This window comes from Ursus americanus, chromosome X, assembly GCF_024610735.1.
Source record: "Ursus americanus isolate L20-20 chromosome X, mUrsAme1.1.p, whole genome shotgun sequence".
In the NCBI taxonomy this organism is placed as follows: Eukaryota; Metazoa; Chordata; class Mammalia; order Carnivora; family Ursidae; genus Ursus; species Ursus americanus.
In genome coordinates this window covers 55987781-56001472 of record NC_142164.1, presented here as the reverse complement: position 1 = coordinate 56001472, position 13692 = coordinate 55987781, and the positions used below count along the sequence as shown (strand labels likewise).

At 31.8% G+C, this 13692-nt stretch overlaps 1 protein-coding gene across 5 annotated transcripts in view; it reads right to left on the bottom strand.

Annotated features, from left to right (window-relative positions):
- Positions 1–13692, bottom strand: part of RPS6KA6 (ribosomal protein S6 kinase A6) — a 192356-nt gene that overhangs the window by 55624 nt on the left and 123040 nt on the right. For all 5 annotated transcript variants that reach the window (XM_045805163.2, XM_087860312.1, XM_087860313.1 and 2 more), the window contains 9 exons: positions 12951–13093; positions 10292–10362; positions 9969–10057; positions 9131–9189; positions 6557–6659; positions 5795–5925; positions 4899–5021; positions 4213–4302; positions 3031–3189 (listed from right to left, as the gene is read on the bottom strand). In XM_045805163.2, coding sequence (XP_045661119.1) covers positions 3031–3189; positions 4213–4302; positions 4899–5021; positions 5795–5925; positions 6557–6659; positions 9131–9189; positions 9969–10057; positions 10292–10362; positions 12951–13093 — 968 coding nt within the window. The remainder of the gene's footprint in view (positions 1–3030; positions 3190–4212; positions 4303–4898; positions 5022–5794; positions 5926–6556; positions 6660–9130; positions 9190–9968; positions 10058–10291; positions 10363–12950; positions 13094–13692) is intronic.

Below are 13692 nucleotides of genomic sequence, written 5' to 3'. Positions count from 1 at the left end.
AGATACAGACACAGTGATGAGAAGGGCCATATGCACCCCAATGTTCATAGCAGTATTGTCCACATTAGCTAAATCGTGGAAGGAGCTGAGATGCCCTTCAACAGATGACTGGATTAAGAAGATGTGGTCCATATATACAATGGAATATTACTCAGCCATCAAAAGGAATGGTTTCTCAACATTTGCTGCAACATGGACGGGACTGGAGGAGATAATGTTAGGTGAAATAAGTCAAGGAGCGAAAGTCAATTATCATATGGTGTCACTCATTTATGGAACATAAGAAGTAGGAAGATCGGTAGGAGAAGAAAGGGAAAAAGAAAGGGTGGTAAAGAGAAGGGGGAATGAACCACGAGAGACTATGGACTCTGGGAAACAAACTGAGGCCTTCAGAGCCGGGGGGAATGGGATAGGCAGGTGATGGGTATTAAGAAGGGCACGTATTGCATGGTGCCCTGGGTGTTATACGCGAGTAATGAATCATGGAACTTTACATCAAAAACTAGGGATGTACTGTATGGTGACTAACATAATATAATAAAAAATATTATTATTAAAAAAAAGAAAAACAGAAACAATGAGAACCAAATGAAATGCTAGAAAGGGAAAATATTGTGAAATTCTCTATGTGATGACTGTCCTAGTAATATTCCACTTCTTTTATTCTAGTTCTATCTTTAATCAGCATTTTAGTATACTCAAATTTTTTAAAAGACGAGGACCATGTCTTACTTATGCTTGAATCTGCAACACATTTTACAATGCCTGGCATGTAGAAATACTCAATATATGTCTATCATTGATTTATTTAAATGATGTAAGAATCCAAAGGTTTCTAAAACAATAAAGAAAAAATAGTTATTTGATTTGTCTCAAAAATCCTGGTCACCCTTTTTTAGAGAGTGTTGATGAAGACAATCAAGGAATTAAATTACAATAGAATTACTCCTTCAGCAGTTTACAGTGTATTTTTCAAAATATTTAAAATATACTCTCTTAAAACACACACTAAGTACTGGCTTCTTTTTCTTAATTATAAGAAAGCCCCCTTTAGAATTTTCACTGTGCCAATTCCGAATTGTTTATTTTTAAATTGTTTTATAATGTGGCATATTTATATACATATATGTAGATAGATAGATAGATAGATATACTTCCATACCATAAATTTAAATTATTAGGATTTTTCACCTCTAAATTGTTCTACTAGATTTGAGTTACAAGCTAAATTGCCAGATTTTTTTTCAATTTTTTAAAAATTATGTTAGTCACCATAGAGTACATCCCTAGTTTTTGATGTAAATTTCCATGATTCATTACTTGCGTATAACACCCAGTGCACCATGCAGTATGTTCCCTCCTGGTGATGGGTATTAAGGAGGGCATTTTTAAATTTTTTATAGTTAAGTGATTACATATGTACTATTACAACTGATTCAAACTTTAAATTATTTGTGACTTTGTTTCCTTGTATAGTTGTATATAATAAAAGTTGACCTTTTTTCATAACTTAATTCATTTGTTCTCTTCATAAAGACATAGGAAATGAAATAACAGGCCTGCTCCTCCACCAAAAATTTTAATATATTAATATTTCAAATGCTTAGAATCCAAATTTGTTACTGTATTTGGAGTAGGGGTTGGCAAGGGTCAAGATATACAGTCCTCTGGGTATTTTTCCAAAGAAGACACACAGATGGCCAATATACACATGTAAAGATGTTCAGTATCACTCATCATCAGGAAAATGTAAATCAGCACAATGAGATGTCACCTTACAACTATCAGAATGCCTAGAATCAAAAAGGCAAGAAATAACAGGTGCTAGCAAGGATGTGGAAAAAAGGAACCTTAGAGCACTGTTGATAGGAATGTAACCTGGTATAGCCACTGTGGAAAACAGTATGTAGGCTCCTCAAAAAATTAAAAATAGAAATACCATGCCATCTAATAACTTCACTACTGGATATTTGCCCAAAGAAAACAAAACACTAATTGAAAAATACATAGGCACCCCTATGTTTATTGAAGCATTATTTACAATAGCCAAGATATGGAAGCAACTTAAGTGTCCGTCCATAGAAGAATGGATAAAGACGATGGGATGTGTGTGTGTGTGTGTGTGTGTGTGTGTGTGTGTGTGTGTGTGTGTAATGGGATATTATTGAACAGCCATAAAAAAATTGAGATATTGCCATGTTCAACAACATGGGTGGACCTAGAGGGTATTATGCTAAGAGAAGTAAGTCAGACTGGGAAAGACGAATACCATATAATTTTACTTTCACATGAAATCTAAAAAACAAGTGAATAACAAATAAACAAAAAGCAGAATCAGACCTATAAATACAGAAACAAAATGATGGTTTCCAGAGGAGAGTGGATGGAGGTATGGGCAAAACGGGTGAAGGGGAGTGGGAGATACAGGCTTCCAGGTATGGAATGAGTAAGTTATGGGAATAAAAAGTATGGTATAGGGAATACAGTCACTGGTAATGTAATAGCACTGTATGGTGACAGATGGTAGCTACATCTGTTGTGGCGAGTACAGCATAATGTATAGAGTTGTTGAATCACTATGTTGTACACTTGAAACTAATGTAACATAGTGTGTCAACTATACCCCCCAAAAAAGATATACAGTCCTTTTACTGCCAGAAATTTGTATGTTAGATACAGCATAATTTGAATAATATTCACAACATATCCTTGGATAATTATTTTGTTTGATTTTTAAGTTTGATTAGGTTTAATAATTTCAAAGTCAAGGTTAGATATATTTATATAATTCAAACCACTTTAAAACTAGTATGTTCTTAAATCAGGGCAACAGGAAGAGTGAAGAGAATTAATAAAATATTACCCAATTTCCTAAATCTATAACTTTCACTATATTATGAATTTTATTAGGATATTCTCTATAGAAATACATGTTATGGGAAAATTCATTTTGAGTGGCATCTCCTAGATATAATTTTATAAAGATATATAAGTCCCAAAATTGAAGGGGAGAATATAACTACAACTTACTCCTTGACAATGAAGATAGTCAACTGTCTTAGTTATTACAATCAGTACATCACTAGCTTCCCGTTCTGAGAAACATTTTTTTTTGAGAATACGGTCAAGTAGTTCTCCTCCTTTCATCAAATCCGTAACAAGGTAAACATATCTACCATCGTCATAAACCTAAAAAAAAAAAATTATTATTTATAATTATAATTCTGAAATTTTGACATTATGTTTACTTTCCTTTTCTAGTTAACCTCTATTGTTAAAAAAAAGCACATTGATCCCTTACTGTTAATATAGTACAGGCTACACTGAAGATTAAAATGGCTAAACAACCTCCTACACAGTCTTGAGGCCATGTTAAATATATAATTGTATTAACTTTTGAAGTTGTACATTACACTTCATCAAATGATATATGTGGAACAATAGAACTCTGTGTCTCTCAAATAGCATCTATCTCATTTTTTATTATATTATAGCCACTTCTCTTCCCTACTAATAGTAAGTTTCCTTCTTGCAGTAAATATATTTTTTATAAATATCCTCACAGTCCATTATCTGATATGGTATCTTAAATATCTGTTGAATTCAAATATTATATTAAGGAGAATAAGTAAGAAAAAATATGTGTACCCTTTCATTCAGGGCATGTGAGATGTTTGTGTACACAGATGTGTGTGTGTGTGTGTGTGTATGTGTGTATATCTATATCTATATCTATATCTATATCTATATCTATATCTATAAAGACTGCTTAAAGATTACAAATCAAAATGCATAATACTATTTCACTCAAGGAACAATCCATAATGCTATAGCCATTTGCTATATAAGCAAGAAAGTAAAATATTTTAGAATTTGGCAGATTCTAAATCTCTTATATCTTCTATATTTATAGTACTACAGGATAATAAATGGTACAGTTATAATGTTGATTAGTTGACCAGTCAGAATATATTCAAGCCATCAGGATACTGTCATTTAGCAACCACTGTAGTTCCTTTTTGATGTGGTATAAGAAGGGTAGAAGTACAGAATCACAGGGGGGAAAAAAGAATTGAAGTGGCTAATTTAAGATTTTTTAGATTTTGTAGCTTAAAAGTAGAATATACCATAAACATGAAAAGTTGCAAAAAGAAAATAAAGTGTCAAGCCATAACTTCATTAGCTTAGCTGATATAGATTTTGAATACCTACATCCTTTAAAGTAATAATGTTAGGGTGCTGTCCATAGCGCATCAAAATCTCAATTTCTTCTGAGGGGTCTCTCTTACTTTTGTCAATGATCTAAGAAATAAGTCAAGAAAAATTTCAGAGAAAACCAAATTATTTTCTTTGTGTAAAAATGAATGAAATATTTTCAATTTGGTTATATTTTAAGCAAATACTTAAAACTCAAGAGTGATGCTTGTTTCATATTATTTTAACATTTAAAAATTTCCTATAACTGAAACTTAATAAAAAAAAAGAACACTTTCCTTAACATTATATTCCACTTAACTGAAACTATACCAACAGATAATGTAATCCAAATGTAACAGTAATTGTCACAATTGCATAATCATAACATACTATTTTACAATAAAACTATTTAAAACAAGACATTCATGAAATATACCATTCCTCCAAAATAAAGTCTTAGAAAGAAATTCAAATGAAAATATTCAGTCTTAAGACTTTTCCCCCATCTATGATGAGTACTGGGTGTTATATGCAAGTGAAGAATCACTAAGTTCTACACCTAAAACAATTTTTACCATATATGTTAACTAACTAGAATTTAATATATAAAATTTAATATATATAAAATTTAATATATATAAAATTTAATATATATATATATATATATATTAAATCAAACAAGTTAGGCTCAGAGATAATACCTTCACTGCAAATTCCATGTTGGTAGCTGTATGAATGCATCGCTTGCAAACAGAATAGGACCCAACACCAATATCCTCTTTTAACTCATATACTTCAGCAAATTGTGCAGCATTTCCATTTATCTGTTTTTTTATAGTAAAATATTAAAGAGAATGAAATATTTTCACATTTATTATCTTCTCTCCTAAATATTCATTAATCTGAAATCTTTTTAAAAATTCATTATAGAGAAGTTTTATCAGTATTTATAAATGGTTTAAAGAGATTCTTTGCTGATCCTAAATTTTAGGTTTTCTAGATCCCCAAAGGCAATACAATAAACCAACTAGTTTATACACTGCCATTACATTTTTCTTGCCAGAAGAGATTACATAAATATAATTAAAGGTTACTACTATATGCTTTTTTCCAAAACATATGGAGACATCTTTAAATCATGTTATACACAGAGATAAATTAAGAAGTTAAAAATCACTTAAAATTTTTAACATCTTGAGGAACCTCCATACTGTCTTCCAGAGTGGCTGTACCAGCTCGCATTCCCACCAACAGTGTAAGAGGGTTCCCCTTTCTCCACATCCTTGCCAACATTTGTTGTTCCCTGTCTTGTTCATTTTAGCCATTCTGACTGGTGTAAGGTGGTATATCTCATTGTGGTTTTGGCTTGTATTTCCCTGATGGCTAGCGATGTTGAACATTTTTTGGGGACGAGCATTGGGTGTTATATGCAACTAATGAATCATAGAACACTACAACAAAAACTTGTATTATATGCTGGCTAACTGAACATAATAAAAATAAATAAAAAATCACTTAAAGTTATTGTAAATCCTTTAGCAATAACTGAAAGAAATAGTTATCCCTACACCAAATCACCTGATTAAGTGGAATTTACCTGAACAATTGGTAACACATTTGCACTTGTGACAGGAGTAATTTTACATTCTTCTGCAGCAGAAGTTGCAACAAAGCTGAATCCTTTGAAGAGCTGATGAGCATTAGCACTAGCTGGCAAACCAGGAGAATCTAATGTCCAAATAATTATATTTAGTTAGAACTACACAGAAAACTATGATATGAAATGTTAGCATTTCTTTAAAAATAAAAGAAACCATTAAATGTTTCCATCAGACATAGTATATCATGTGTTTGATTTACTGCATATTGTCTGTCTCTCCATGCTAGCTAGTATGCAAGCCCCATGGACTGTACTTTGCCTGTTCTGTTCACTGCTACATCTTCCCTGCTTAGTACCTTCAATATTTGTTGGTCTTCAATATTTGTTGAATTAATGCATGAAATAGATGCTACTGTAAGTAGACCTCATTAAATTATAAATTGTAAGAGTCAGTGATATATCTCATCTTACCTCCTATCCCTTACCCTATAATGCATTAGCATGTCAAAGGACTTTTAAAACAAGAATGAAAAAATTTTACCCTTTTCTCTAGCCCTCGATTCCCTGATAAATATTTCCTATTTAATTCCTCTGTTTGAAAGATGCCCAAGCAATGATGTATATACGATCCACACTTTCATATAGGGCAAACCAACCCTCTGCAAACTTAAAATTTATTTAGTTTTACCTAAGAAGCTAGTTCATTTTTAACAATCTAATTGAATGAAAGCCCTGATGTTACATATAAACATGCATTACCTTTAGGTGTTTTTGCAGTAAACTCCGGATCAAAACAAAAAGTATCATCTGGTTTTCCGGAAGCAGGTTTGAAAGGAGGTTGAACTTCTCTTCTATATAATTTCTAGAAGAAAAAACAGGGTAACACAAAATCATATTAACACTTTAAAATTATATTTTCTAATGGAAAGCAGAACATGATATTTACAGTCCTTAACAGAAGACTCACAATTTAATAAACAAAATTTTAACAGGCTTTGGATACCTGTTAACCAAATTCTAAAAATTTGAGAGATAATGTACAGTCAAATGAGACCAGGAAATACAACAGTGATGCCAAAAGTTGCATTCACAAGGAATGATGTTCAATTTTGGATATCAAAAACTGACTTGAATTCTCACTGGTAAAATAACCATGTAGAATATATTACAATGTGACCATACAGAAATAACTAATAACATTCAAGAATTTCAAAACTAATAGATTATCTTAAGAAGTATATATTTCACCTAAAATATTTTGTTGTTACACAAAAATATGTCTTAAACATACTGTTTAGGGCTCTTATTATATAATTTAAAATTATAATCTTGTCTAACAATTTAACTTCCTAACATTTGTTTTTGAAATAACATTTAAAACATCTTAAAATATAGGAAAATCTACTACCTTCTTTAAAAAATCTGCTTTCTTAAAAGGCCACAGTCCCATAGAGGGGAAAAATAAAGAATTACTTTGATTTTTATTTATATAATATATAAACAATCCATTATTTTCTTATTTAAATTAAGAACAATGAACATAAACTGTTTAGATATAAGAATGATGGACAAAAGGAATCTGCAGTTGTCCTTTGATTTTTATTTATATAATATATAAACAATCCATTCTTTTCTTATTTAAATTAAGAACAATGAACATAAACTGTTTAGATATAAGAATGATGGACAAAAGGAATCTGAAGTTGTCCAGTTAAGGAGAAAGAAAGAGCAGACAAGCATTAGAAAAAAAATCACAAGGGGATATAAGGATACCAGGGAAGGGATGCACACACCTATGACAAAGGGCAGACTCCCATGCAGCATGCCCACTAAGTGGCCTTTCAGGGTATTAATACTAATGGCTTATATTATGCAGTTGTACAATTACAAAAAAAATCATTTTTCCAGCTTTTAATTTAAATTCCAGCTAGTTAACATACAGTGCAATATTAGTTTTAGGTGTAGAACTCAGTGATTCATCACTTACACATGACACCTGATGCTCATCATAACAAGTGCCTTCCTTAATATCCACCACCTGTTTAACCCATTCCCACCCACTCACCTCCCCTCAGTTTGTTCTCTATAGTTAAGAGTCTGTTTCTTGGTTTGCATCTCTTCCCCCGCCCCTTTTCATTTGTGTTGTTTCTTAAATTCCACATATGAGTGGTATCATATAATTGTCTTTCTCTGACTGACTTATTTCACTTAGCATAATACACTCTAGTTAGATCCATGTCATTGCAAATGGCAAGATTTCATTCGTTTTGATGGCTGAGTAATATTCTATTGTATATATATATATATATATACCACTTCTTCTCTATCCATTCAGTCGATGGACATTTGGGCTGTTTCCCAAATTTGGAAATTTGGCTGTTCTTGATAATGCTGTTATAAACATCGGGTGCATATATCCCTTTGAATCAGTATTTATGCATCCTTTGGGTAAATACCTAATAGTGCAACTGCTGGGTCCATACAGTAGTTCTATTTGTAACTTTTCCTTGAACCTCCATACTGTTTTCAGAGTGGCTGCACCACTTTGCATTCCCACCAACAGTATAAGAAGGTTCCCCTTTCTCTGCATCCTGGCCAACACCTGTTGCTTCCTGTGTTGTTAATTTTAGCCATTCTAACTGATACAAAATGATATCTCATCGTAATTTTGATTTGCGTTTCCCTGATGATGAGTGATGTTGAGCATCTTTTCATGTATCTGCTGGTAATCTGTATGTCTTTGGAAAAATGTCTATTCATGTCTTCTGCCCAGTTTTTAACTGGATCATTCATTTTTTGGGTGTTGAATTTTATAAGTTCTTTATATATTTTGGATACTAACCCTTTTTCAGATATGTCATCTGCAAATATCTTCCCCCATTCCATAAGTTGCCTTTTAGTTTTGTTGATTGTTTCCTTTGCTGTACAGAAGTTTTTTACTGGTTAAACGTGGTTATTCTCCCCTATTCTCAGTTGGGGAATGTGAAGGAGAAAGAGAAATGAATTAGAATTCATTTTCTTTAAGAATTTGCCTTATCATTCACACCATTACCCCTTTTTCTCCCTCCTTCACATTCCCCAACAGAGAATAGGGGAGAATAGTAACCACATTTAATAGGTAAAACATATGAATAACAAAAATTTACTAAGTATCATTCACACATCTACTGGCTCAAGGTAATTGCTATGACAACTATACCTCTAAATAAAAATCTCACACCAAAAAAAGAGAAACAAATTAAGTTTATCAACAAAGTCCAAATATAACCCTTTTATTCTTCAGTGTTAGTTCATATTAAAGTCACTTAGCAAGAAAGTTTCTACTGAACTTACATTCCAGTCAACATTTGCAAAAAAGAGATGTCTTTTGATTTCCTCAACTCCTTCTGAACCTATAAAAAAAATAATTTTTCACTGGTATAATTTTTTAAGCTTTCTACCTGGCTTCTCTGTTTATTATCTGTACAAGACTATACACATTTCATAGATTCTTTGCAGTGAAAATTTTTGATTTCTTATCAGATATTTCATTGTGTTTTTCAATTTAATATGATAAAATATATCTGATGTTCACACTGAAGCACATAAAGTATCATGAAATACTGAAATGCCTTCCAAGTTAAATCAAAATAATGTTTAACATATAACTAAAATTTAAATATATTTTCCTTCCCTCACAATTCAACTTATGACCTTGTATCTCAATGCCAAATTAAGAAGGGCAACAGAATAAAGTGATATTGAAATTTTAACACAAATACATAAATAAAATTATAGGATCACATCTGGATCCAGGGAAAGGTAACCAGTAAGTGGCCAAATAATGAGAGACTACAGACATATTTACCTTGAAGACCACTGGACAAAATAATTACATTCAAATATCCAAAAGGATTACCTATATAAGGGATAATTCTGCGAATTATTTTAGAAGAGGTAATCCACATGATATACATAATGATATATTAAACAGAAGTTCTGAATAACTAGACCACTCCATTTTTAAATTATGGACACAACAGAATTTACTGGATCTATGTATATACAAAATGCAAACTTCTAGGTATAAATATATCACAACAGTAAATGAACTAAGCCAGAAAACAAAGTTAAAATTATCCTCCCAAAGCATGCAATATATTGTTAAAAATGCTAAGACAATAAAGAATACCCAATCTATTTGCTGGATTCCTTTTGAATAACATCCTTAGAAGACTTTGTGCCTCAGCACTAAGAAACTGAGGCATCCCAAGTTTTGCTCTGAAAAAGAAGATTTTCAAAAATTTCACTTAAATCTAGCCATACTTTAAAAATTGACAAATCTAAGAATTTAAAAGAATGCTTTAACAATGACAAATAATGTCCCTTTAATAATGGTAGAAGAAAACAAAAGAGTGTGAAAAAACGTTCTTTTGTGTCAACTGAAAACAAGTTTCTGAAAACTGAAAGCAAGGAATTTTTCTCAAAAGAAAAAAAAATAATGTTCACACTTACTTTAATATCATATTCATGGTCTCATTTCTGTCTTTACCTTGAAATGGCAGAGTACCAGTAAGCATTTCAAACTAAAACAAACAAAAAGTAACACATAATTTAGCAGAACTTAGAATATACAATTAAATTCTTTAGGAAAAAAATTGAGACATGTAATACAAGATCATCAAATCATGTAGGATCTACATGATAGGTCAAAATACGATGAGAAAACTAAGTCAATTAAGGAACTACACTTCTGGTACCCCACTACATATAGCCCAACTGATAGGTGACCTGTAGGAAATGAAACCAACCAATTTTTTTCAGTCTTGTCTAATCTGGCTAAGTTCCCAAAACCAAAGCAATTTGAAAATAGACACACAGCATTTTCTTTTAAAACAAAAATATGCTTTTAAAGCAAACATTTAACAATGAATGGAAAATAAAAATAAGCACTGAACCATTTCAAATTCATACATGCTTTGTACAACTGAAACTAATGTATATTAACTATCTGGAATTTAAATAAAAACTTAAAAGAATTTCTACAAAAGGCCAATAAGCTCCTGAAAATATGTTCAACATCAGTAGTCATTAGTGAAATAAAAAGAAAAAAAGATTTAACCATTCTCATTCTCCTCACCGTCCCCCCAAAAAAGCAATCAAAAAAGAACAAGAAGCTACACACAAACACCAATTTTTTGAGACAGTTGTGCATGGCATAAAAAACATTTTCCCTAAGAAATTTAACTGCAACGTAATTAGAATACTAAATAATGGTATAAAAAAGACTAGATCTAAAAACTTTTTATATCTCTAATATTTAAATCTTTTTTTTTCATTCTTTTTTATTATTATGTCAGTAAGCCAACATATATCTCTAATACTTAAATCTTGAACTTGGATTCAATAATGGCTTTCGCTTCAGTCCTCTGCTCATTTACCTGAATTCACAATCTGAGTTAGCTTATCCATTCCACTCTTTCCTATACACTTATGACTTTCAAATCTGTTCTAGCCTCAACCTCTCTCAAGTCCTAGTTCTCCCTCCCAAATCTATAGTAATGTTTCTCAACTGGAACCTGAAGAAGTAGGGGTAGAAGTCACAGAAAGGGAAATAAGAAAAAAGAAAGTATAGTATATAGGGATCATTGTTCTCAAGTTCCAATCCCCTGCCTCCAAACCTAAAGTTATGGTTCTCCACTGGGGACTGGAGGAGTAGAGGTGGTAATGGCAAGGACAAAAGGAAGAAGGATATTATATTGGAATCACACCTCCCCCCTTAATTAAACTGTATATTGGCTGACTGAGTAGTGTTTTTTTTTTTAAGTCTCCAGATGATTCTGATCCTCTCTCCACTTCCCTCTCCTAATTTATTACCACCAAGGGGTTAACCACAAACCTACAGTCACCTATGCAACATGTTATAAATTATTTATCCAATTCCAAAACCAGCTCTCCTTTCCAACTATCCCTTTTCTACTGAACTTCCATTCTTTCAACTCCCTAAAGTTCATAAATTTTAAAGGTGTCTTTATCTTTGACCCTTTCCTTCTCTTTCATCTGTGACATTAAATCAGGTATTAAGATCAGCCACTTCTTCCTTCCTTCCTAAAATACATTTTTTTCTTTAATTACCATCTTGTTAGAGAATCTACAAAAGTTTCCTACTACTCAGAGAATTGCATGCATATGTTTATAGGCTTATAGTCTCATTTCCTCCACCTTCACCCTCATTCTCCACTACTATTCTAATATTCTAATTGGTACTCCAGTTCTTTGCTAATATGATCACAATACTATACTTTCTGACTTAGAGCTATTTAAATTTTATCCATGCTTCAGGATTTAAGTTCCACCTCCTCCACTTTTCCTAAATCAACTTATATGATTTCTTGCCTGAATTCCTAAGCTAAACTGTCAGACAGTTTACTTAGCTGTTCCAATTGCTTCCCCAACCAGATTGTAAGCCTTCTTAGGTTATGAAAAATGTCAAATATTGTACTTCCAGTTTATTCCTACCCCACTATCCTCCCCAAAGGCCAGGTTTATAATGGGCACTAATATATTAATGTGTCATATAGTATATCATTCAGTAGTAATAGGCAAAATGGATTATCAGCAAGATGGATTATACAAGTAAATTGATTCAACAGCTATTCATTTATCACCCTACTTAATACTGCAAGTTCTATTCTTAATTTATACCAGATTAGTGAGTTGTATGCCCACTATATTCCACCATGGGAAATGAAAAGTAGTATGAAACATGATTGCTCTCCTCAAGAAGTTTCCAATCTTTCTAGGGACATGCATGAAACAATGTGACAATAAGGTAGTTTATGGCAAAATGCTAAATTCTGTGATACCCAATTGAAAACCATGTGACAGTTAAACATAGTATTCTGAAATCTAAAATCTGGAAAGGCTTTTTCTAAGTTTTAAATCTGAATAGCTTATAAAAGAATGTGGCCATTTACCTTTTTATCTAGGAACTTTAAAAGAAATCAGAGTACCAAAACCTTAATTCTTACTGTATAACAGCTAGCCAGTCACAAGTTTTTTAGTAATCATGGATTATCAAAACTCTATTCTCACCTGACCCACTCCAAAATTTAAATTAAAATTCTAAATATTAATTTTATATTGGCATAATTAAAAAGATAACATTACTTACCATAAGTACACCATATGACCACCAATCAGCACTTTGGGAATGGCCTCTCCTATTTACTACTTCAGGAGCCATATACTCTACTGTACCACAAAATGAGTAAGCCTTCTTTTCTTGATCTACTGATTCCTTGCTGAGTCCAAAATCTATAATAACAATATGACACAAAATATATATCTGAAGATATTCAAAAAACAGAAAATACCAAAAGAAATAAAAGTATTCATGGATGGCCTATAATTACTCTTAAGAAACCTCCCTGTGAGACAAATAATGGAATGAAGCCTGTATTTCATAATGACACTCTTTAAGAGCAATTAAAGGTTGCTAAGTTAAATTTCATTATCAAAATACATGTTTTTATGTCTAAGAATATCATTCAGCAACTTTGAGAGGTCAACAATTAAATCAAAGTTGTCATAGTGATCTAAGTTTTAAAACAGACTAAGACAAAAAGGAGAAAGTAACTCACACTTTTTAAAACACTGAAAAAGCAAATTATGCTTTGGCTTTGGTGAGCTTCCATTTTTGTTTAAGGCTTTCAAGAGCTAAAGGTACTAATATATAAAAATCAATCTTATTCCTATGTACTAGCAATGAAAAATTGGAAGCTGAAATTCAAAAATTACCATTTATAATACCACCAAAAACCCCCACATGAAATCCACAGGTATAAATGTACAAAGTATATGTAAGACCTGTATGCTGCAAACTAGAAACACTGATGAAAGAAATCAAAGTAGAT